This window comes from Pempheris klunzingeri, chromosome 3, assembly GCF_042242105.1.
Source record: "Pempheris klunzingeri isolate RE-2024b chromosome 3, fPemKlu1.hap1, whole genome shotgun sequence".
NCBI lineage: Eukaryota > Metazoa > Chordata > Actinopteri > Acropomatiformes > Pempheridae > Pempheris > Pempheris klunzingeri.
The window spans coordinates 7513933-7536653 of record NC_092014.1 but is presented as its reverse complement, the minus strand read 5'-3'; the positions used below and the strand labels follow the sequence as shown (position 1 = coordinate 7536653).

Here is a 22721-nt window from a genome sequence, read left to right as displayed (position 1 = left end):
GATAAAACAATGATCCAAAATGTATTGTAGTTCTTCTGTAAAAGACATTACCTCAAGCTTTGCAAGTGTCATAACTTACAGCCATCTGGTGGTCTGATTTTCATATTCATTCCTTTTATTCCTTCCATTAAAATCAGTTTTTCTGGCATAGTTAAACGGGCACATGCCAAAAAAAAGGCACCTAGAAAGGTTATGAGCAGCTTAGCATACAGTATCAGCGGTTACTGTGAGTTGCCATTCTGCTAGTAGCAGTATATTTCTCCAGTGTTTATTTTTTTCTAGTCTTGGATGTGCAAGTGGTTTCTTTGGAAAGGGGGAAACAGAGGCAGCAGTGAAGGCAATTAGGAGTCATTGAGATAAAGAGCTTCAGAGGAGCCATGCCCATCCTATTATCTCACTTTTAAAAATCCCTAAACCCAAGAAAGAAAGAAATCGTACAGAGCTGAAAAGAAACCACCATTCCTCAATCCTGGCCAGTCATTTCCACTCAAGTGTGATTTATGAGCTTCTATCATGTTTGAACTCCAAAGTTTAATATCAGAGAAATGCATTTTCCCTGTTTTGCGGCAAGGAGCACTAATGGAAAGTGAAATTTGCATCAATGTTAACTACAGCACTGTAAATAGAATCCAAAAATGTAATATGGTGCTTTTTGTGGTGCGGTGCCTCTCAGTTTTTCCATGTCTTTGTGTTTCACAAACAATAAGTGGTGCTGCTTTCGAGTAGAGCCTCAAATTGAATGAAGTCATCATAAAGAAAGATTTAAGTGGCAGTGGAGTGGAATAATAGACTGAATGGACAAACACTTAATTGTCATCCAAGAGAAAAATGTGCTCCTACAGTCTGCACATGGAATTCATTACAGAATAGTCACACAGGAAATTATTTTGCATTGTGGCGTCTAATGATGAGGACAATTTTGATTTAACTCACACTGTCATACAAGCAGACATGTTTTATAGTTGTTATTCTGAAGAGAAACAAATGCAGGAACAATCTGTGTGTATTTGCTAAACCATCTGTTTAATCAATTGAAAAGTTGATTGTTATAGCTTTACATTGTTAAGACCAGATGTCAGGCAGCAATGAAATGGTAAAGATAAAATAAACATATGTTTGAGTGAGTGCTTAATGTCTGACTGACTGACTGACTGCAATATAATGTTTATATGATATAAAATGAAACATTTTCATAATTGGATTTTTTTGGCCACTGGGTCTGATATATTATCTTCTTGTAAAGTTGTTATGGCAAATGGGATAGAAAACAGTTGCATATTTACACATCCAGCAGATACAGACATTAGCATTAATTCAAAGTCATGTTTTCTGACCATTAAAAAAAAACCAACTCGCTCATGAACACGTTTTGTCTTGTAGGATCTGTTTTCACCAATAAGCCTTTGAAAGCCATCACCAACAGCAACCTGATCCATCTTTTGGTTGAAGCCAGAGACGCAGGCGATCCTGTGCAGTCAACTGTCACCTCCATAGATGTGCTGATTCTGGACACCAACGATCATGCACCTTTGTTCCATCAGGACATCTACACACTGACCGTCCCAGAGGACACACCCACAGACACCACCCTGCTAACGCTGTCTGCAGAGGACCAAGACTGGAGCCCTGAAAATACTCATTTGGACTATTCCATCATCAGGGGAAATGAGGAGAAGCGATTCTGTCTGGAAGTAAAAATGGTTCAGGCTGAGAATCAGATGAGAAATGTAGGAAAACTGGTTCTATGTAACCCTTTAGACCGTGAGACCACGGAGAGCTTTGCACTAACAGTGAGTGTGTCTGATCGAGGAACGCCTCCGCTGAACAGCTCTGCTGTCGTTATGGTTACTGTGACTGACTGCAATGACAATGCACCTGTCTTTTCCAGCACAGAATACCATGCACAGGTGAGTGAAAACACCCATGTAGGTACCAGGCTGGTCCAGGTCACTGCTCAGGATCCTGACCTTGGAACCAACAGCCTGCTGCGATATGACATTATCTCAGGGAACAGCAAAGGCCACCTCAAGCTTGATCCTCAGTCTGGCCTTCTGGTGGTCAACCACATGCTTGACTATGAGGAAGACTCAAAGTACACCCTCACCATTCGAGTGTCTGACGGTGGTGAATCAGCTGAAGAACGTAAAGTGGCTTTTACAGTGGTCTTCATCACTGTGTTGGATGAAAATGACAACACTCCATTCTTCATGTTCCCTACTGTTAACTGTTCTGTGCTGGAGAACCTGCCAGCATTTACCCACACCTGCTCTCTCCATGCTGTTGACAATGACTTAGGCCCCTACGGCAAGCTCACCTACTCTATTTTATCCTCCTGCTTCATGGACTATGGCAGTGGCAGCCCTGAGAAGAAGGAGGCCTTTGCCATCGACCCCCTAACAGGCGACATTCACACCAGACAGACCTTTGATTACGAGCGTGACAGTGAGTACTGCTTTGTCGTGGAGGCCAGGGACAAAGGAGACAAAGCCGCTACTGTGAGAGTGCAGGTGACCATCAAGGGAGTGGATGAGTTCAGTCCCGTCTTCACCCAAAAGCAGTATAATTTTGTCCTACCAGAAAATGCAAAGCCTGGAGAGACAGTTGGTTATGTGTTGGCAATGGACCATGACAGAGGGGTGGACGGGCTGGTGGAGTACTCCTTTCTGAATCAGTCACCATTTTTCTCAATAAACAAAACCATTGGTGCCATTTTTCTGTCAGGTTCTGTATATCGCAGAAGAGGCAGCCATGCCAATGAGGACATGGTGAAGCTGGTAGTGTCTGCAGGTAGTCCTAGATTGGCCTCCAGAACCACCACCTGCCTAGTTTTCGTCAATATCTCCAGCTCAGCAGAGGCACTCACTGGGGTGCCTCTTGATGCGCACATGCTCAGTTTGAGTGTGTCACTAATCATGTTCCTCCTCGTCCTCCTCATGTTTGTGGGCTTGGTTCTCAGGTACAAGATCAAGGAAGCAGCAATCAAGAAGGCTGCTGCCATTGCTGCAAATTTGAACCACAGCAGAGGCTCATTTGATAGATCCAGCGGCCAAAGGCAAAGTGACTTCTCACTGCAGGAGATGAAACGGCCCAGCATTGTGTTAACCAAGAGGGACATATTTCACCCACACAATCATTCAGACTCGAGCGGCCGTGGATCAGCAGAAGGTGAGACTGCTGAGGACCAGGAGATCAAGTGGATTAATGAGTACCCCTGCCGTAAAAGAGACAAATCTGTGCAAGGCAACCAGACCGTGGAGATTCCAGACTCTGCTGTACTTGGGGATACTATCTCCTGCCACTCTATCGTTGTAGATCCGGATCATGTTGTATCGGTCAACAAAGGTTTAATCTCAGGGATGGCCAGCACAGAAAGCCTCCACCACTTCAAAGAGGAGGGAGGAGGTGAGGGACTACTTCCAGCAATTCTTAGAGTGAGGGATTTGGAGGAGAGCATGAGGATGAAGGGGTACGCTCCCCTCTCTGAAGCCCACGCCTCTGCCGATTCCCTCTCTTCGCTGTTGTGTCTGGAGGAGCAGCTGCAGGGCAGCTACAGCTGGGACAACATTTTGGATTGGGAGCCACGTTTCCAGACTCTGGCTTCCGTCTTCACTGATATCGGAATGCTCCCTGACGAGGAGCTTCAAGGCGGTCGTGAGGACTTGGCAGGAGATTCAAACTGCCTCATGTACCCGCCGCCTCTTATAACAGGAGTAGCTCAGCCTGGCATTAGAACTGTACCTCCACGGAAACCGGGGCGTGTGCCAAGCCTGCACAGGAAGCCCTCTTACCCCAAATATGCATATTCCCCCTTAGCAAGGAACACAGGACTTACCCCTTCAGCCATGACGCCCACTTTCTCCCCATCCCTGTCTTCTCTCACCATTAGGACCCCCAGTGCCTCGCCAGTTGTCTCTGAAACGGGGGTGGGAGGTATCAGACTTGACTCAGGACCCCTCACTGCAAGCCTGTTGGAGGCAGAAATCCAGGTGTAGACACAAACTGTGGACAAGTTTATCTGTGACATTCTTTCATTCACCATATGAAGGTATTTCCCTTAATATTGTTAAGAAACTTAAAGGGAAACTGCACAGTTTAGTTTTGATTTTAGTTCATTGGCAACATTACATTTATTAAGATACAGCATACCAAATGTTTTCACAGATAAAACAAATAAGTCCTGGACTTATTTCCATTTTTGTCCCAATTTTTATGGTTTTAAACTCATTGGTAACAGGTTTAGTTTTGAAGGGGCGATACCGGGCAATGTCGCCATTTGAGCATAATATACTCATTTAATTACTTAGTTTGAGGTTGATTTCATAACTCGCTTCTGTGTTAGAACTAATATCTGGAAAAGCCTGAGCTCAGTCTTGCATTATATTCTAATAATGCAGCACTTTGAACAAGAGCAGATGTTTGGGTCAGCAATTAATTTGTGAATGTTTTATTGTAAACATGTTTATATGTGCAGAAAATGAAACACTTTGTTATTGCAGTTGGTTGCTGCTTCTAAATGGAAACTTTTTCAAGGTTGGTTTAACTTTAATAACCAAAGAAAGGCAACATTGTTCTGTGGTTAAGTCTGTTTTCTTGGAATCATAAAAACTGTGTGTTGAATACAGATCCATTTTTGCCTCCTTCTTAAATATATTCTGCCAACAAAATCCCATGACAAACAGAATTTATTTTACTCCTTCAATCTAGGACAGTTCTTAGTTTCTGTATTATGTTGTTTAGTATTTCAAAGCTAGACAAGAGTGGAGGCTTATGTTAATATCATCTGAAACCCCGAAAAAATATGAGGGATTCTTCACTGACAAATTTTGTACGGCTTCAATAATGGATTATATTGTCCTGCTGTCAGCATCAGCTTGATGGAAGATTTTTATAAACCAGTTCCCCCATTCTGGCTATTTTACTTTTTCTCCGTGACTGAAATGGTTTGTTCCTTTCATGATTGTTTTTGTGCTGACTTTAGACTGTGGATACCCTGTTAATAAACAGCACTTTATGTACAATTTTCAGAGAATTGTATGGGTTTAAATATTGATAAATTTGCAAACAAATTTGCAATAAAGAAACTATCTTCTGTATTTTTTTGAGTTCAATATTTAAAAGGTGAGATGTTGCAGAACAGAATGTCTTTCAGGATGATTTATTAGCACATTCATGTGTGTATCATGTAATGTTGATATAATAGTAAAATGCACTATTGGGGCAATGATAAAACAACAAAAAATAAGGAAATAATATAACAAAACAAAGGAAATGATCATTAGATGTATTTTCACCACACAGCTAAGACTGCTTCCTATGAGTAGTCAAATTGAAGGGTCACACTTTAAAATGTATTTTTGAATCATATTTTGGTTTCTTAAATTCATTTTTCACATGACACTCAGTCTTCTCCTTTGGTTTACCATATCATGTAGCATTCATCATACTGTAAAAAATGGAAATGCTGTGGTTAAAAATATGATCATGACCTCTTGAACTCTGTTTTCCTCAATACTATTCAAAAAATAATACAAAATATTTTATGTGGCAGGAAACAACACTATTTTACATAATTTTATGTCGATGTACAGTATGTATACATGTGTGCATATATATATACAGAGAGAGAAAGAAAGAGAGCGATAAAAATATACTTTAATACATACAGCTTCGGAGACTTTTTATTTTTGCAGCATGTAACAGTGATCTGAACATCTTAGAATTTTGCTTTTCTAAGAAAAGTAAAGAAATGGCTCCACTTGGTCTGCTGTTAATCCAAATGTGCTGCCCTCAGGGAACATGTGAGCTGAGGAAGCTGAGGAGCTAAAGTCTTTATCAGATAGTTTCATGAACGATAATAAACAGTCAGGCCCCGAAGCAAACCAGCCAAGTGTGTCCTGCATGTAGTTACTGATAGGTGCGTAATTATTTATTGACTCTGTTCAGTCTGTCCTCTGCACCTCGGTGGGTTTTGACAAGCTCTGCACTCCTCTGTATTTGTGATTTCAGCGGGTCCTTGGCCCCCAGATCACAGTGATGGAAGAGATCTCTCGCCATATCGGGTGATCTGACCAAACCGAGCTTCTGTGTCTCAGCACACAGCTTAACGGTCCCCATAACTGGAGTTAAGAGCTGCTCAGTGGATCTTTATCAAGTGCGGCCTGCCAGTCAAGCAACAGAATTTGCTGAGAGAGGTCAGGAAGTCTGAGGCACAATGAGATTCCTTGGCAGTTCTAGGAAGACAGAGAAGTTTTTGGATTGGCAGAAATACATTCTTATGTACAATAGATACTTTCTACGACTATTCACAATTTAATAAAGCAGACATTTGGAAATCATGCCACTCTATGTGCACTATGCTGGAACACTTCTTGTCGCCATGTTTGGTGCTTGGTAACTCCTTTATAAACACAAACTGAAAACACAAATGAATTTAGGATTATGCAACATGTAAGCTTTTATATAAAAAGAATGATGTTGTGCTGCATATAGTGTTGTCGCCTGGTTATAAATTTGTGTATACAAGCAGGTCAGTTATCAGACTTCTCCGCCCTGACCTTATTTTGGAAATATGGCTTCCTTGCAAAGATGCTACTTCTGAGTGGAGCTTTCCCTCTGAATTTTACAAACGTTCAGTGGTGGAAACTATTTAAATTTCTGCATGTTGAAGCTACTTTGTCTTTATTTCAGTTTCAGTCATTTTTCAGTCATTCGAGTCATTTAAATCCCAGTTACTTAAACTTCAGTCTTTTGTCACGCACATGTACTTGTCTATGGCTGATTAGAAACCCAGTAATGTGTATACAAGAAATCAGCATTTCAAGAAGAAATCAGCTTGGGGAAATCCCCTACTGCTATCACACAAACCAGGTTTCTCGTTTACATGACATTTAAGAAATCAGCCCACTGTAGAAAATCCATCGTAACCCATTTGCATGCAGACGCACTGTCTGTGTTGATGCTGGTCATTTGAATTTTGCAGACGTCATTTTCAATTTACACACAAGCTGCAGGAGTGTTTGCTAGTCCAGATAACATTTGTCTCTTCTATCTAAGAAAAATAGATACAAAAAAGTTTACTTAAAACAACCTGCATAACTGACTAAACCTACGTATTAGAATTGCTAAACATATGCCATATGTAGGCTGAAAATGTATAGGTTTGTTAAAACATGAACCTTCTTCCAGGTTCTCCAGATCAAGTCATGTAGCAGAACCCATCTTGAGGCCTTTATCATGTCACCTGATATGTTGTATAAATGCATATTCTAAAACAAAATTTCAATTCTTCAAATGAGTGAGCCTGGGGCTTTTGGATCTATGGGGGTCTCAGCAACCTATTGGGGGTTTTGGGCCCCAGGACAGTTGCCCGCTTTGCGCAGTTAGTAACCAAGTTTTGATCCCAACCACATCAGCGTCACTTGAGGAAATGACACTGGTGGACGGAGCCGCGTTAAAATGGCACAGTCGGACAGACATTGTCATCTGTATTAAATCATGACTTGTCAAATCTGGTCAAGGATGAGCTCACAACATTCCCACTGTCTTTTCCTGCAGAACAAGAATAAAAGATTATCATCTGATAGTCCAAACTGATAGTCACTTGGAAGAGGAGGCATTGTGACAAAGCACAGCTGTGTTTTCATCCTGGCTTGATTATCATATTCATGTCTATTTGCATTCTACTGAGATAACCCACGGCCTGTAAATAAGTTCTGCATTGTGGGTTTTGGCTTGTTTCTCAGGAGGCTGGACTTGACAGAGGCTGTATGATGCACTGAAGGCATTTAGCTTGTGACTGTATTTTCTGAAGAAAGTATAGACGGGGTGAGAGCTGATTTTAATTCATTGTTTTCATATCCAGTGTTTAAGGTTTTGATGAATTGCTAAATTTTCTTGTTGGCTTAAAATATGATTTGATGGAGTGATCTGACTGGTGGTAGACCTACATTTGTGTTTAACTAAACTGAAATTTTGATGCTGACAAATGTACAATCTAATTAAATGTAATTGCAGCACAAATCCTTTTTTTTTTGTGGTGCCAGAGATACAGTAGATTGTTAGACTTTTACCTAACAGTATGTTTGTGTATGTAATGCAGATTTGTAGCATGAGATTTTCATCACAAATTCCACCTGTTGTGAGTAAAGCTATAACAAGAGCATCAAGGAACTCTTCTGAAGTTCTCTTAAATGAAAGATGGTACAGATTATAGACTGACCGTAGACTGGAAAGTGAAAACAGCACAAGCAGCTCATTGCAGTGTGGGCCACAAGCTTTCAGTCTTCAAAAGCCCCTTTAACGGTGTGTATTTTTATATATGTTATACTCAAGTTTTTTTTAAAAAAATGCATGAATATTCTATTCAACTGTACTAGTTCCTCAGTATGAACATTTTCCAAAAATCTCATCTTTTTTCCAAATAGGACTCGTAAATCTATTTAACTGATGAAACTCGATGCAGCAGAATGAGATTTTATCCCACACATTCTCTTTCCAAGTCAAAATCTGGGGCCTACATTACCTAACATTCAACTCAACCACCAACAGATTGGTTGGATGTTTGGCTGTACTAGCAACTAGTGAAGCCTCGAGCAGCTAGTCTCAAGCGTAGATGAGGAGCCGAGCTCAGAGGGCTGATCAAGCCAAGTTAATTTATTCATACAAAATAAAACAAAAACGGTGACCTCACCTATTTCTTTTTTCATGTTAAAACGTGTAGTTTTTAAGGTATTGGTATTTTTAAATTTATGATTATAAGTCTGATACTCACTGATAATTAAGTGGGGAATTTGACTAACTTTGATCCAAGTGGCATATGCCTGTTTTCATCCCTCCAGACAAGGATGGGAATATACACGCTTCATAAAGGCAGGAAAATGCTTCCATCATCCCAATGCCATGATACTGTATAGTGGCAGTTCTATGAGAATTACCGTCCTGTTTTCTTTGCAAATATATGGATCTGTAAAGCCCTTTGAGATCATATACTGTGATTCGAGGCTCTAACATTAGCTAGCTACATAAACATGAGCTGGAATCAGCCAAAGCCTTTGGCTACGGTTAGCAAAGGGCTAAACTATTAGCATCAACGTAGCCATTCATTGCCTGCTTTCATTCGTGCACATCTGCGTTTGTAGAATAGCTTTTAACAGTTACAACAAAAATAAACTGCCTACCCTCGCTTTAAATTCAATGCAAATTTAAATGAGATCATCCACTTTTTATTTATAAAATGATCAACACAGGCGCAGTTTTGTATCTCATCAGTGGAGAGAAATAGTGAGCAGGGTAAAGTGATTCACTGAATTCAGACATGTTTTTAGTTTAGAGGAGAGCCAGGATCTGTTTAGGGTCTATCAGCAGGTTTGAGGCAAAAATATAAATCATCTTCTTCAGTATCATAAATTACCACTGGGTCCTTTGACCCCAGACAATCAACATATGTGCGGAGTCTTTTCCATAAATCTGTAAGTTCATCTAAGCTGTGCTGCTGAAAGATTGTGTAAACATTGTCACACTGAGAGTATGCTTTATGCTTCATTTGCAAGCTGGAAACAATCCAAATGTTTTCTGTTTTGTCTCTCTTCCACATTTTTTCCCAAAACAAAAAGAGGGCACCTTTGACGGCAAGAGAAAGACAGAACCCTTAACCCTTATTATTTGTTAATAATTTTAGCATTTATTTATAATACAGTCATTTTCCCCACTGCCATTTGTAATCTTTGCAAAGGAATCCCAATGTATTTGACATAAAGAATGTGTTACAGAACGAGAAAGAGTAAACTGTGCTGGCCATAGCTTACCTCAGTTTTTATCAAAACCATGTGGAACATCTTTTCTGTCTTTTTTCAGATGTTTAACAAGTGTGTGGGACAATATATGCCAGAGTGCGTTGCTATGCCTGGTCCTGATGGAAATTAACGCCGACATGATGTGGGATAGCTGAAAAGAGCTGGGAACAAGGATTTGTAGTGGGGGAAAAGTGGGGCAACATACAACGCGTAGAAACTGGCTTGTTGCTTGGTAGATTTCTTGCAGACTCCTATGGAAGCTCGTTTTTTAAAATCTTGCATCAATTTTAGGAAAACAAAACTTCCATACCTCTTAAATAGATCAAGTCCTGTTAATATAAGCTATAGTAGTTAGAAAAGTAGATGAATTTATTTAACTACATGTATTCAAGTACTATTTTTAGATGCCATTTGAAGATTATTTCCATTCTATGCTATTCATAATAATACAGCATTACATTTCAGATCTGAATGTTGTGCTTTTTACACCACTGCATTTATTCTACAACTATAGTTACTAGCTACTTTAGATTTTAGAAAACTTTTAAAATAGGACGCAATACACCCCAAATACTCAATGCTTAGCCACTCTAGTAGCATGGCTCTATGAATGGCAATGGCAGTGTATCAGTCCATCTCTTTGGTCCAGACAAAAATACACAAGTATACACAAGTAAGTCACAAGTATTGAATGGACTGTCATGAAATTTGGTACGGACACGTATGGTGACACAACGAGACTTGCATTTGTGCTTTTGAACAAAATGTTGGGATGGATTGTTTTAAGTTTTATTTTGTTCATGTTGGTTAACCAAATACTTGCATGAATAAGATTTCCATTTGACAATGTGGGTTCACTGTTCGCCACCAATGTTAGCAAAGGTAGCTGCAAGCAACAAACAAGCAGCAACCCATGCTTAGTTGTGTATTTAAGCATATTTTTGCATATTTTGTTAAGAAAATCAGTCAGTGGGCTACAGCTGAGATCCATTGTAACTGTTGACTATAAACTGTTCAGAGCCATCTTTTAAGCTTACAGGTGGTTTAATACAGGTTTTCAAGTATTCCTCACAATGCAAACCTTAGCTGGCAGCCCAGTAAGCGAGGACAAGACTCACTACAACACACACACGCCACACACATGTAGTCAGGCCTGGAGCCCCTCGAACGAGACCAGTGGGGAGAGGGAAAAGGAGCTTTTTTTTGAGGAGGGCAGGAGAAGGAGGGTCAAACAGACTTTGGATGTATGAAGGAGCCTCAAGCATCACATTTGGGTCCAATCAAATCAGTGATGTTTTTGGCCACAATATATAAAACAGATGGACCAAAAATGGGAGGAGTGCAATTCTTTTGTATAAAAGCTGTTCGGAGTGAAGAAGTAGCATTCTTTTTCTTTTTAAGGCAATTGATCTTTGCTTTGCAGCGTTCCTTTTTGTTTTCTGAAATGTTGTCTATTTGTCCATGTTTCATACTTGTTTTAGCATAGAATGAATCTGTCCCCACTACTGATTATTCTCATGTTTTGTCTGTAGCTTGTGTGGCCCTCTGTGAACATTAATAATATCTCAACCTTTGACCTGCTTGTAATAGGAGGCCTAATAGATTGAACCACAAACCAGAGTGTGAATGTCACCTTAAAAGAGTGTCTCTGGACATACAAAGTTGTCTCACACCCCCAAAGGACCTCTAACCCCTCAGGAAAGCAGCGGGAGATGAAGTGTGCTGGGGGGGTGGGGTTGTTTTAGCCACAAGGGTGAAAACATGAGGGCAGGTGCTCCCTACTAGGGCCTCTGCTCCCAGTATAAGGGGCCTGGTTCTCCTGTGATGGATGGGTCTAGCTGAGATGCCAGGCCCCTCTGGGGCAGAGTCCACAGCAGGGGAGGCACCATCTGGGAACAGAATGTCAAGGCTGGCCCGAGGGTGGGGATTTATGCCCCAACCTCAGGTTCAAACGGCTGCGTCTGACACAGCATAGACGAGGTGGCAATGACAGCTTTCCTCCCTTCTAGTCCAAAAGGAGTTCATCCATTTTTGTCTTGGGGACATCAGGGGGATAAAGGGGTTCAAACAACTTTAAGGTCAAGTTTTTCCAACCTAACATCTTTTTTTTCACTGGGTATCACTCAGTGTCTGTGTGTAGATAAAGAGCAAAGGCAGCAAATGACGCAGACAAGTGTCAGTCTTTACGGCAGTGAGTCTTTGTGTTTGCCCTGCCCTGCTCTGATGTTCAAAAAATGTTCAAAAATAAAGGGATCTTTTTTTATGGTTTTTTATTTTGGTGAATGCCCAACTTCAACAGCATGCATAAATTAAGAGCAGACAAACTGAAACAAACAGACCAAAAGCCTTTTCCTTCCTAGATTTCCTCATCCCCCTGAAGAAGCCACAACCAAAGTTTTTCCAAACCTCTACACAAAGCTTATATAGCAGATCCAGCCACAACAACCCCGTGGAATAAACACAGGTGGTGAGTAACATGAGTTCATCCACTGACCAGTGAAATCTCAGTCGGTTAGTGCAGGATAACAAGAATCAGAGGCCCAGGCAGTTTTTTGATGGGCCTATTAGTGCCTCGGCTGCACAGGGAGGTTGGACGGAGAGAGGTATTAAACAATTTAGGCCATAGACACAGATGTGGGAGACAGAGGGAAAAGCTCAGTGTGTGTTTAAGTGTGTGTGTTTAAGTGTGTGTTCCCAGGCCTATGAAAGTGGTCGTGCAGGACTATGCACAGTGTCCCATGTGGAGCTCATTTTATCCCTTCACTTTGAGGATAATCTGCAGAGTGTAGGAGCATAAAGCATGTGCGCGTTTAAACTATTTAGTTTACTGGCATATACAATGATTGTGACTATGTCTGTGTTTCTTAATGTGCTTATACACAGAACATAAAAAGACAGAAAGTACAGAAACAGGCGGTATCAAACAGCCAAGTAAACATACAGTTGGTATATACAAAACAACTACACAGGCTCCATATATTCATATGCCTTGGCAAAGCAAACAGAAGTTGTGGAGGGGAAAACTTCCGCTCTACAAGGCGACCAATCCACCGGAAAACACAAATTTTCAAATAAAAATGAATCTCCCTTGGTTGTTCCTGACCTTTGTATTCTTTTAGCTTTACCTTTTATTTCCTGTGTTAGTTATTTGTACGCCGGTTTAGTTTTCTGAGCCATTTCATGTTCATGAAACGTTCATGTTGTAGGCTACATCATTTTGTTGTCTATTAAAGCTACAGTAGGCCGCATTTTTGCAAAAGGAAAATGTATTACCAAACATTAAAGTCAGGGAGCAAAGTATTGAATGCCATCTTCACTATCCGAAAGACAATAGCTTCATTTTTTTGCTAGTACATGTTGTGTCATGCACATAATGTACACTTCAGGAGTGTACATTATGGCATAACATGTTGGATAATAATTCACTTTCCAACTATCAGCAGCAAAGTGAATGAGCATATTTACCAAAATTTAAAATTGTTATTGGGGAAAAATCTAAGCGTCTTCTAAAAACAAGAGAGCTGGACTCACTGATGTTGTATCTCTGGTTTTTATGAAGCAGTTATAGAATGTATAGGCTTGTAAAGATGACGGTACAATACATAGTTCATGAAGCTCACATTCCAGGTTTCTAAAACACTGGAACACATTTGAGCTGGTGTGTAATATTGAGCCTTTTTATGACAGTTGTGTTGCAAAATCTAAATTTTGGAGCAAACTGTGAAGTTAAACGCCAAGGCATAACCTCAAAAAGAACTTTTATAAACAACAATGACTTTGTTATTCACTGTGCAATTCACCTGCACTATCCCAACCCTAAAATCAATTGATATTGTATTTTATATGGAGTGATATGGAGCGCCAGCTTGATTTTTCTGAATACAATGAAGCTTTTGTTTTTAATAATTCTTATAAGCAATGGGGTATTTTATTATTATGCTTCTTTGGCAGAGCAACAGCTTTTCTTCAAAAAATAAGGCAAACAAAGCAGCTTCATTATCTTGACACTGAGCAAGTTTGTCACTTCTTGCTCACCATTCCAGTTATAATAGCAGCCTTAAAACCCAGACATCATGCATGGAATGGATTAGAATAGATGTTATATTGAAGCTTGTATACACTGGATGTGTTATCTGATAGTGCATACGTAACCCCATGCGTTATGTGGCAGAGCCAGGGCGATGTTTTGGTTGGAACACTATAACTCAATATTGTGCCATCACCATAATTTAACCAGGACTGTCAAGCAAAGATTTGCAGAGTATTTAATTAAGCACCACAGAGAAAGATAAGCATAGCCATGTTTACTTTCTGGTCTTGTGCCTTGTGGTGCAGTGATGATGCTCTGAAACACTTTCACAGGGCTTCTGTTTCATCCCTCTGCGACAAATACAACTAGAATGTTAAAAGATTAGAGTAGAAGCAGTTTTGGAGGAGGTTGTTTTCTTGGATGTTTGAGGTTGGAAAAGCCCTCGGCGTGAAAGGGGAGCCATCATCTAGTTAATGTGAGGCCAGTGTGTTCAGGGATGTGTCTCCCCAGAGTTTAGGTTAACTCAGGGTATTTTCCCCCTCCTCTCAGCAGGACTCTGCAGGTTTAATGTGCACCGCCTCTGGCTTGTTCCATCTGCCTCCACACACCATTAGGCATTAGACACACACGAGGTAGCGATGCTACTGTAAGTCAGCGCTAACACGCTCTCTTCTGGGAGTGTACTGAAGAATAATAATGGGCTTGGTGGTTCCCTCTGACTGCATTAAGGGTGCTTTCCTCTGTTACCACAGTAGGAGAATCCAGCACATGGGGTTTAAACGTTGCCTTCTTCATATGAAAACAACAGGGAAGCAATGATGACATGTTGGTGTGTCCATTAGACCACTTAATGTTCACAGCTGGCAGTTTTACAAGACCATTTACTCCTATGGAGGAGAAAATGTCTACTTTAGGAAGCAATACAATAAACTTTGTAGAGTAGTGAAATAAGAATACCAAACATTATATGATGGAAAACTCTGACAAGTACTTAGCACATTTCTAAAAACCTAATAAATGGATCAAGAAATGTAGCGTTCTTGTGGCTGACAAGGTTAATCTAGTTCAGCTTTATTGGCCTCATGAACAAATGCCAAGGCTGAGAGTATAAATAATAATGTAATCTTGTTCATTTTTTGGTGTGGCAAATGCCACTGAAAGCATATATTTTGCTTAGAAAATAAGCATCTTTACCAAAATACCAAATAATAGAGTAAACATGCGCCTTCTATTTGGTTAGCTGTTTTATCTCCATTGCGTGCATCTACATTCGCTAGTCATTGTGAATAACAAACATAAACAGCTGACTGCGCTAGTGACAAATGAAGGCAGCAAAGAGTGCTTGGAATGTGAAAAGCAAACAGACAGACAGCAGAGAAGTGGATTATGCTAGAAAGAAAGAGAAATCATTTGAAAATGTAGATATTTTTATGAAAATGGGCTGCAAATAGAAACCATTTGCAGCTGCTATGAATCGAAGCCGCAGCTGTCCTCTTTGAAGGAGCAAGATACAAACCTTTCAGTATGGGGAGTATTTGACATGCAAGACAGACATGATGACGGTCTTTGCACCTACTGGAAAGGGTCAGTGTCCATACTGACCCAGACCAAACTATCGAGACGGTCAAACTAATGATAATAATCCCTTTGGCCATTGTGTCCAATGTTAACTTGAAAGTAACTATCTTCTTTTTTTTTCTTGTTAAAAGGGTTTTTTGGGGAGTTTTTTCAATAGCTAAATTGAAGTTGTTATGACTGAGGGTGTCGTGCACTGTGCAGATTTTAAAGTTGTAATTTGTGTCTGAGTCTGAGTTGTGATTTGTGGTTTTGGGATATATAAATACAACACATTAGGGTTCTTGCAGACTATGCTTCAGTTTTTTTTGTACAAAATTATCATGCTATAAATAGTGTTTTAGGTGTTTGAGTGCTGTAGGGACTGAACTTGATTATGGATTTTCTAATGTCGATGCAATAACTCCTTTTTTCCATATACTTTGCTATTCTGACATGTATGTGTTGTTGATATTATGATTTTTTAAAAATAATTTATACTTTGAAATGGAAGGTTTGATTTTATTATGAAACAGACGTGCATGTTCAGAGCCTTCTTCCATTTGCATTTGCTTAAAATCATCCAATAAAACACAAATGTTGACAAAACAGATAAACATTTCAAACACAGCAAATATAATTTCATGTGCTGTTTTCCTTCTACTCTTATCACGATGACTTGTATTCCAGAGCAAATCCTCTAAAAAAAAAACAACAAAATTGTATTTTCTGTTTCTGTTTCTCATGCATGGCTGTAGTTTTTGTTAAGTCTGGGGTATCTGGAAAGAATTATACCATTAACTGCATTTACTTAATTTGACTGGAGTTATCAGTCGTACTTGTAGTACTCCGGGATAAACCAAAACAGTTTACACTTTCAAGAAAGAAAAAACAATCATATCACATGCATCTGGAAAATTAAATAATGATAATCCTGGGGATCAGTTTTCTGTTCTATGCAGGGTTTTTTTGGAGATTGTTAAATGCTGATGGCTTTGTCCCATTCTTGAAACTGTAGAAAGCAACTGCAAGTCAAATCTTGTTTCATGCTTCAGAGGGGCTGTTTTGAAGTTTAGAGGTTGAATCAGTGAGCAGGCGTTGTTCAGAGTTTACACTGAACTTGGTGTAAAATCTGTTTCTGTTCAGGCGACACACACTTCTCAGCTATACCTTTAAACAAAATGTGTCCTTGTTGTGGTGTCACAACTGTGAATGAATACCAAACCTTTATTTACACTTGAGCCCGTGTCTGGTATTCCAGGGGTCACTGTGGGTCACTTGCTAACCCACTGCCACCATCGCTAAAATTAAGAGGGGTGGTTTTTCTTTTTTCTAACCGACGAATTCCTGTGATGAAGGTATGTGAGATTATATTTCACAACACAAACTGTCAAAAGGCAAATGATCCATGACTTCTACCAGAGTGGTAATTTGTTCATGTCATGGAGAAGCTGTCATTGTAGGAAGTAAAAGAATTTAAAGACTTGACTTCATAGGAAAAAAAACAAACAAGATCAAGGCCAAATGATTTGTCTTTTTAATCTGCATTTACATCCAATAAAGACTTTAATTTGTAAAATTAAAACAATAAATCATCACGTTCTCAAAGTATTGCATTTGCTAATTGAATCAGCTTAACGATCCAACATCACAATACTATTAAAATATGTGATGTTGCAGATTGACACCCAGTTAGACTTCAGTAAAAATGATCTTTATGGATGCTCTAAAAAGCCAATTTAGGAATTTAAAAAATGTTGGCAGGGTGTAAAGAATAATACACATTTACTAATCAATTCACACCTACTTACAGGGAGGGGTAAGAGTAGCCTTTCAGTACAAATTTAGATCACACAATATGAATATCATAGCAGGAAAAGCAGATCAGAGGCAAGGATTTACCTACACTTACCACACTGCTTTTCTAAAAAAGAAAATTCTATTTGTGCAAAATCTCTCATATCTTCTGCAGCAATTCATATGTTAAATCAGCAACAATCCAACATATTTATAATATCTAAAAGAGATTAAATGATATGAAATTGCTCCTGTTCCGTGTTAGCAGTAATGTTGTTTCCACTCCCAAAGGCAAAATTAAATTAAAGGCAAATAATAGGCCAAAACAACCCAGCTCTGATGTGTGTGATCTTGTCTGTTTCTGTGCTGCAGTCATTCAGGATCTACTCCTGACTGAACTTGAACAGGTTTTATTCTTATGTTTGTTTGTAGGGGTGAAAGTGAAGAATTTCTACTGTCTTCTTTTTGGAATTTCACTTTTAGTTATAAATAGAAGAAATACAGAACTTAACAAGAAATCTCCTGAAAAAGAGCACTGAAGTCCCATCATTAAATATCAGTCTGTAAGTTTAAACCTTTTTCTGATTTTAATACATAAAAGTAAAAGTTCATCTACTCATTAAACAGAGAACAGCAACATCCCTTTTGAAAGGAATGTGTGAAGGTGGCAAAGACCAGGGCTTTGTGGTGCCCTTCTCCATATGGGGTGGAGATCAGGTAGGGGTCACTCAGAAACCACTTCTCTGATGGCAGAGCTGCTTGTCCTTTGGTCTAAGTTGTAAAATATCCCCATAGAGCCCTTCACTGTGTGAGTCCTCCAGCTTCAGTATTGGTCGGGGGTCAAAGAGCAGGGCCCGTCAGAAGGATCTGCTTGTCACACTTGCTAATGACTTTTTTTTGGATCCAATAATACAAAAAAATCTAAAAACAGCGTGACACATAATCCATTAAACTGCATCTTGTAGTTTTTACACTTTTTACAGTTTTTGTAGTGAGCTATAACATGTTGATTAATTATTTAGTGAACTTTAGCAGTGCTGGCAGGAAGATTGTGTTACTTTTGGTTAGCTGTTTCCTCCTCTTTCCAGTCTTTATGCTAAGCTAAGCTAACGACTGCTGGCTGTCACCTTATATTTATTGTACAGACATGAGAGTAAGATCAATGTTTTCATCTAACTTTGTGTAGAAATTTAAGTTAACGTATTTCCTAACATCTCAAATTATTTTTTTAATGGCTTTTTATTAATTACATTTAGTTACCAGTTAACAATCAATAACAGGAAATCCAAATAATTTAGTACCTTCTCCACATCTTTGTCTACTGCTGTGTACAGTGCACACATCTCTAATATGCTTCTGATTGTCCCAAAGTCTGGCAGAGTCGTCTACGTGTCCCACCGCTCCTCTGAAACCCCATACTGAGTCAATTAGACCTGTACAATAGGAACATCAATTACGCCAAGCAGGCACAATCTATATGACTTAGGAGCTCTAATGAGATTAATTCCTCTTGGATGGGATAAATTCTTTCCCAAATGTCAATGCAGAAGGAGTGATTGAAGTTAACAAGCTCATTAGTGCACTTCAGGACAATGTTCAGAGCTGCAGAGTTGATTCTCAGTTGGTTGTTAAGGGGCCGTGGAAGATAAGTATAAAGACTAGGGGTCCTACCGGTGGAGCATTGTGCATCTTTTTTTGTGGGCCAGTAAAGAATCCTTATTTTATCAGGCATGTTAACACCAGGAAAACCATTTTTGTCAAAGTGTTTTCATACCAAATGTATGCTGTTCACTCAAAACTGGCAGTTCTCGTGCACAATCCAATAAAGATTTCAGGCCAATGCAGCTATATAATGTAACAAAAAAAGGTTTCATTTTTAAAACAGGCTCACTAATTTCCTAAAACAGTTGGGCACTGTGGTTTTTAACCAAGGTTACTCAAACAGGAGTAAATAGTGAACATTTTGGGGACTATTTTCATCTGCGAATTAATCCACATTTGACGCACTAGCAAATATTTATGGAAGCAGAACAGTGTGTGTAGGATTTATTCAAAATAGATTACAGTGTTCACCTTCATAACAATAAAGGAACATTTCATTGTACTTGTTAGCAGGATCACTTCAATGCTGGTTTTGTTTTTTTCATAAATTTATTGAAAACATATACGTATATGACATAAAACATCACCAGATGAATCCTTCAGCCTTCAGATCAGATGTAATTTTGCCCAAATACATAAAAATTGGACTATGGGGACTCTACGCTAAGAAACAACACTTTTCTAAAACAGGCTGGTTTGGTTTAAATAAGTCCCGATGGCTTTGATTCTCCTCACATTGCGAGACAATTCCTCATGAACATTCAATAAATTAATTCCTTGAACATTTCCACTGGGGAATGGCTTTCTTTTGAACCTGCAGCATATATTCTGTGATTCATTTTGACAGTCGTCTAGCCCTTGATTCTTTCTGCATAAAGGAAGGACAGCGGTAAAGGGCGGAGGGGAAAGAGAAAGAAATAAGGGTTACTGGGCTACAGATGGGCCACTACGTCTGACAAGCTGTGTCTCATTTTCACACAGAGTTGTAATGAGAACCTACTGGGGTGACTTTAAGCACAGGCCTAGGATCAGCTTACGTCTATCCCTCTGACCTTAACTGTCTGTGAAACCATAATGTTAATAGAGACTGCATGTTATCTTTGTGAGGATTAAAGCCTTATGCTCGGTAAGGTTTGATCCAATCCTAATTGCCGTCCATTTATTCCCTTTTGGATCCTTTCCAATATTTATAGCCTTCGTTTCTTGTCATTTAAAAAGACGTGTAACTTCGACTACTTTACCACATGTTCTGATCCCTGAAGGTTTGTCCCATAAGGGTTTACATGTACAGCCCAACCGCACATCATGAGTCTGTTTACAGCTGATCACGTTAAGTCACCCAAGAAAAGGTTAGCATGTGACCTGCTACACCACAGGTACAGTTTAGCAAGCTGACCTACTGCTCAGCGAAAGGGAGTCCAGTTGCAGGTTAATAGGGGGCTCCAGCCCTTAAATGGCCATAGAAGTGTTTCTACAGAGACCTGAATAGAATTAACACACTTTGAAGGAAAGGGGATAAGAGGGACAGAGTTGCCCTGTAAAAGCAAGTTAACCCTTTGGCACAGACTGAAGAACCGTTTAGCTCCCTGCTCCACACATTCACATCAACTTTGGCTCTAAGTGCAAGACGATGTGGTGGCCAAGCGAATACATGCAAGCACACATTCCTCACAGAATACTTTGTAGCATTTATGTATTTCTACTGTTTACCTTGCAATCACTGTGACAAATGATAACTGCCGCTGTGATAACTTTTCAGAGTTGTATAATTCTTTCTCAAAGTATTAAAAACTGCTGTGCAGCGTTTTGGCGTTTGATAATCCTTCAAACTCGTGGATTTGTTACTCACACTGGACTTCCTGGATCGTATTTCATGTCTCGCTGGTACCTGAAGTAACACACCCCCACCAGCACAGCCCGTTGCGTTATTTTAAAGCAGGGCTGTTTTTGCTCTTAATGCCAGTTTAACCCTGATAGACTTAGAAGACATTGTTTGCTCTTTAAAATAGCAAGTAACGCTGTTTTTTTGATAACACAGGACCAAATGGCCCACAAACGATGATGAGCCCACAAACAAAGCTCAGCCAACTCGACAGAGCTATTTAGCATCTTTTAGCTATTTTTCTTTTGGTTTTCCAGCCCAATTTTCACTCTTACCACTCTCATTACCTCGTTTTAGGGTCAGTCCAACCAAATTACAGACATTCTCATGGACAGTTTTAAGCCACTTTCTCCCAAAGAAAAAGTATTTGTGTCATGCACAACGATACTGTGTCTGAACAGAGATGTTGCTGGTGAATTTCTTGAATGTAACTTTTTAAAGTTTTGAGCACAATGTATTACATTCCATTCACCTCCAACTTAAGCTTGTGCTGTGGTAGTGGCGGACATGTCAGTGACATATATCAAACATAAAACCAAAACATTTTGGATGGCTACATACAATTACTTGTCAATGAGAAAATATGTTTTTTTTGTGTGATTTAGGTGAACTGACCCTTTAAATAACAAAAAGCCCTACTGTAAAGATGTTTCACTGTGACAAATCAATCAACAGTTTCAACATGCACATACAGCCAACATGCAATCAGTTTCTGGAAGTGAGCAATGTAGATTTATCATTATTGTCACTAGTTAATAATGTGGATTCATGAGTCAGCATGAGACATGTAATTTAATTTAGACCACTTTGTTCCACAGTTGGAAACACTAACTGTATCTTCAGTAGAAAAACAATGTAACACCTAATTTAGGGTGCAGCACTTTATTCACAAAGCGATTTACACATGCCAGGCTCACCAAATCATTTATAGGTTCTGTCTTGTTTTCATACGGAAAGGAAAACATGTGAAGTGGGACCTTTTGCCAAAGTATCCTCTTTGTTCAGCTCTGTTTAAAAAATTGGCACACGTAGAGCTATAAACTTTAATGGCAGGTTTAATTCAGAGCAAATGAACTACAACTGTGTTTTCAATTCAAATTCTTTTTCCTACTACTTAAAACAAGTGACTCATAACCTTTTTGAATGATTGAAGGAGCTGCTGAGTGGAGAGGATAGGAGGTTCTGAGAGACCGAATTGTGACAATACAGGAATCAACATGTGGTGCTTTGCACGCTAGGTGAGATTTAGAATACATTAATGATCATCAGTTCATTATAGAGGTGGGAATCTATTTTTGAATGCCTGAATCAATATTTTAGCCTATGTGGAGGTGGAAAGAAGTTACTGCTTTTATTGCTATAGTCTGAGTCATATCTGCTTCCAGAAAAATAAAGCAGAAGTGAGAAAGCAGACAATGACAGACCGTGCACATTTTAAATCCAGAGTATGTGGATTTAAACTCACAAACGCGGTCCTGTTCATTTCCAATGCTGCTGAAATATAAAGTTCAAAAGGCTGACTGACATGTGATGTGCATTGAGAATGTATGCCTCATGATATGCAGTCTCTAGAAGTGTATGATTCACCTTTTTCCAGTGTTAAAAAAGTAAACAAAAATTGCATTAAATCATAATGTCGAATCACAATATTGCAGAATCGCAATAGTTAAAAATCGCAAGCGTATCGCCCCAGCTCTGATTCATTGCATCTGGAAAAACATTGTTGTTGAGTTTTGAGCATCACAAATGGAAATCAATTTATCTTCATTGTATTGGGGTGGCAGCAGAAGTCTCAGTGACAGATATCTCCAAGTCTGGGTGAGTGAAACCAAAAAGATCTAGCAGGGGAAATGGGAAAATATGAAAATTGAACCTTTTAGCTTGAAATACCACAAACATCACATTCAAGATTTTAGTGTTCACTCATTTCAGCGTCTTCCGAAGGAGCAAGAGGAAGGTCAAACCTGAGAAGAACCACACTGCTTGTCTGCAGACCAGACTGTAGCTCAAGGGGGTCTGAGAGCGGATAGGAGCCAGAGCTGCAGAGCAGGAGCAGGCAGATTTG

At 39.5% G+C, this 22721-nt stretch overlaps 1 protein-coding gene across 2 annotated transcripts in view; it reads left to right on the top strand.

Annotated features, from left to right (window-relative positions):
* Positions 1-17785, top strand: part of dchs2 (dachsous cadherin-related 2) — a 41989-nt gene extending 24204 nt beyond the window's left edge. Inside the window, exons 20-21 of one of the 2 annotated variants that reach the window (XM_070827573.1) lie at positions 1381-4017; positions 17774-17785. In XM_070827573.1, coding sequence (XP_070683674.1) covers positions 1381-3992 — 2612 coding nt within the window. In that variant the 3' untranslated portion in view covers positions 3993-4017; positions 17774-17785. Of the gene's footprint in view, positions 1-1380; positions 4021-17773 lie in introns of those variants that run through there. The other variant, XM_070827572.1, reaches the window with a different exon arrangement.
* The last annotated feature ends 4936 nt before the right edge of the window (positions 17786-22721 follow it).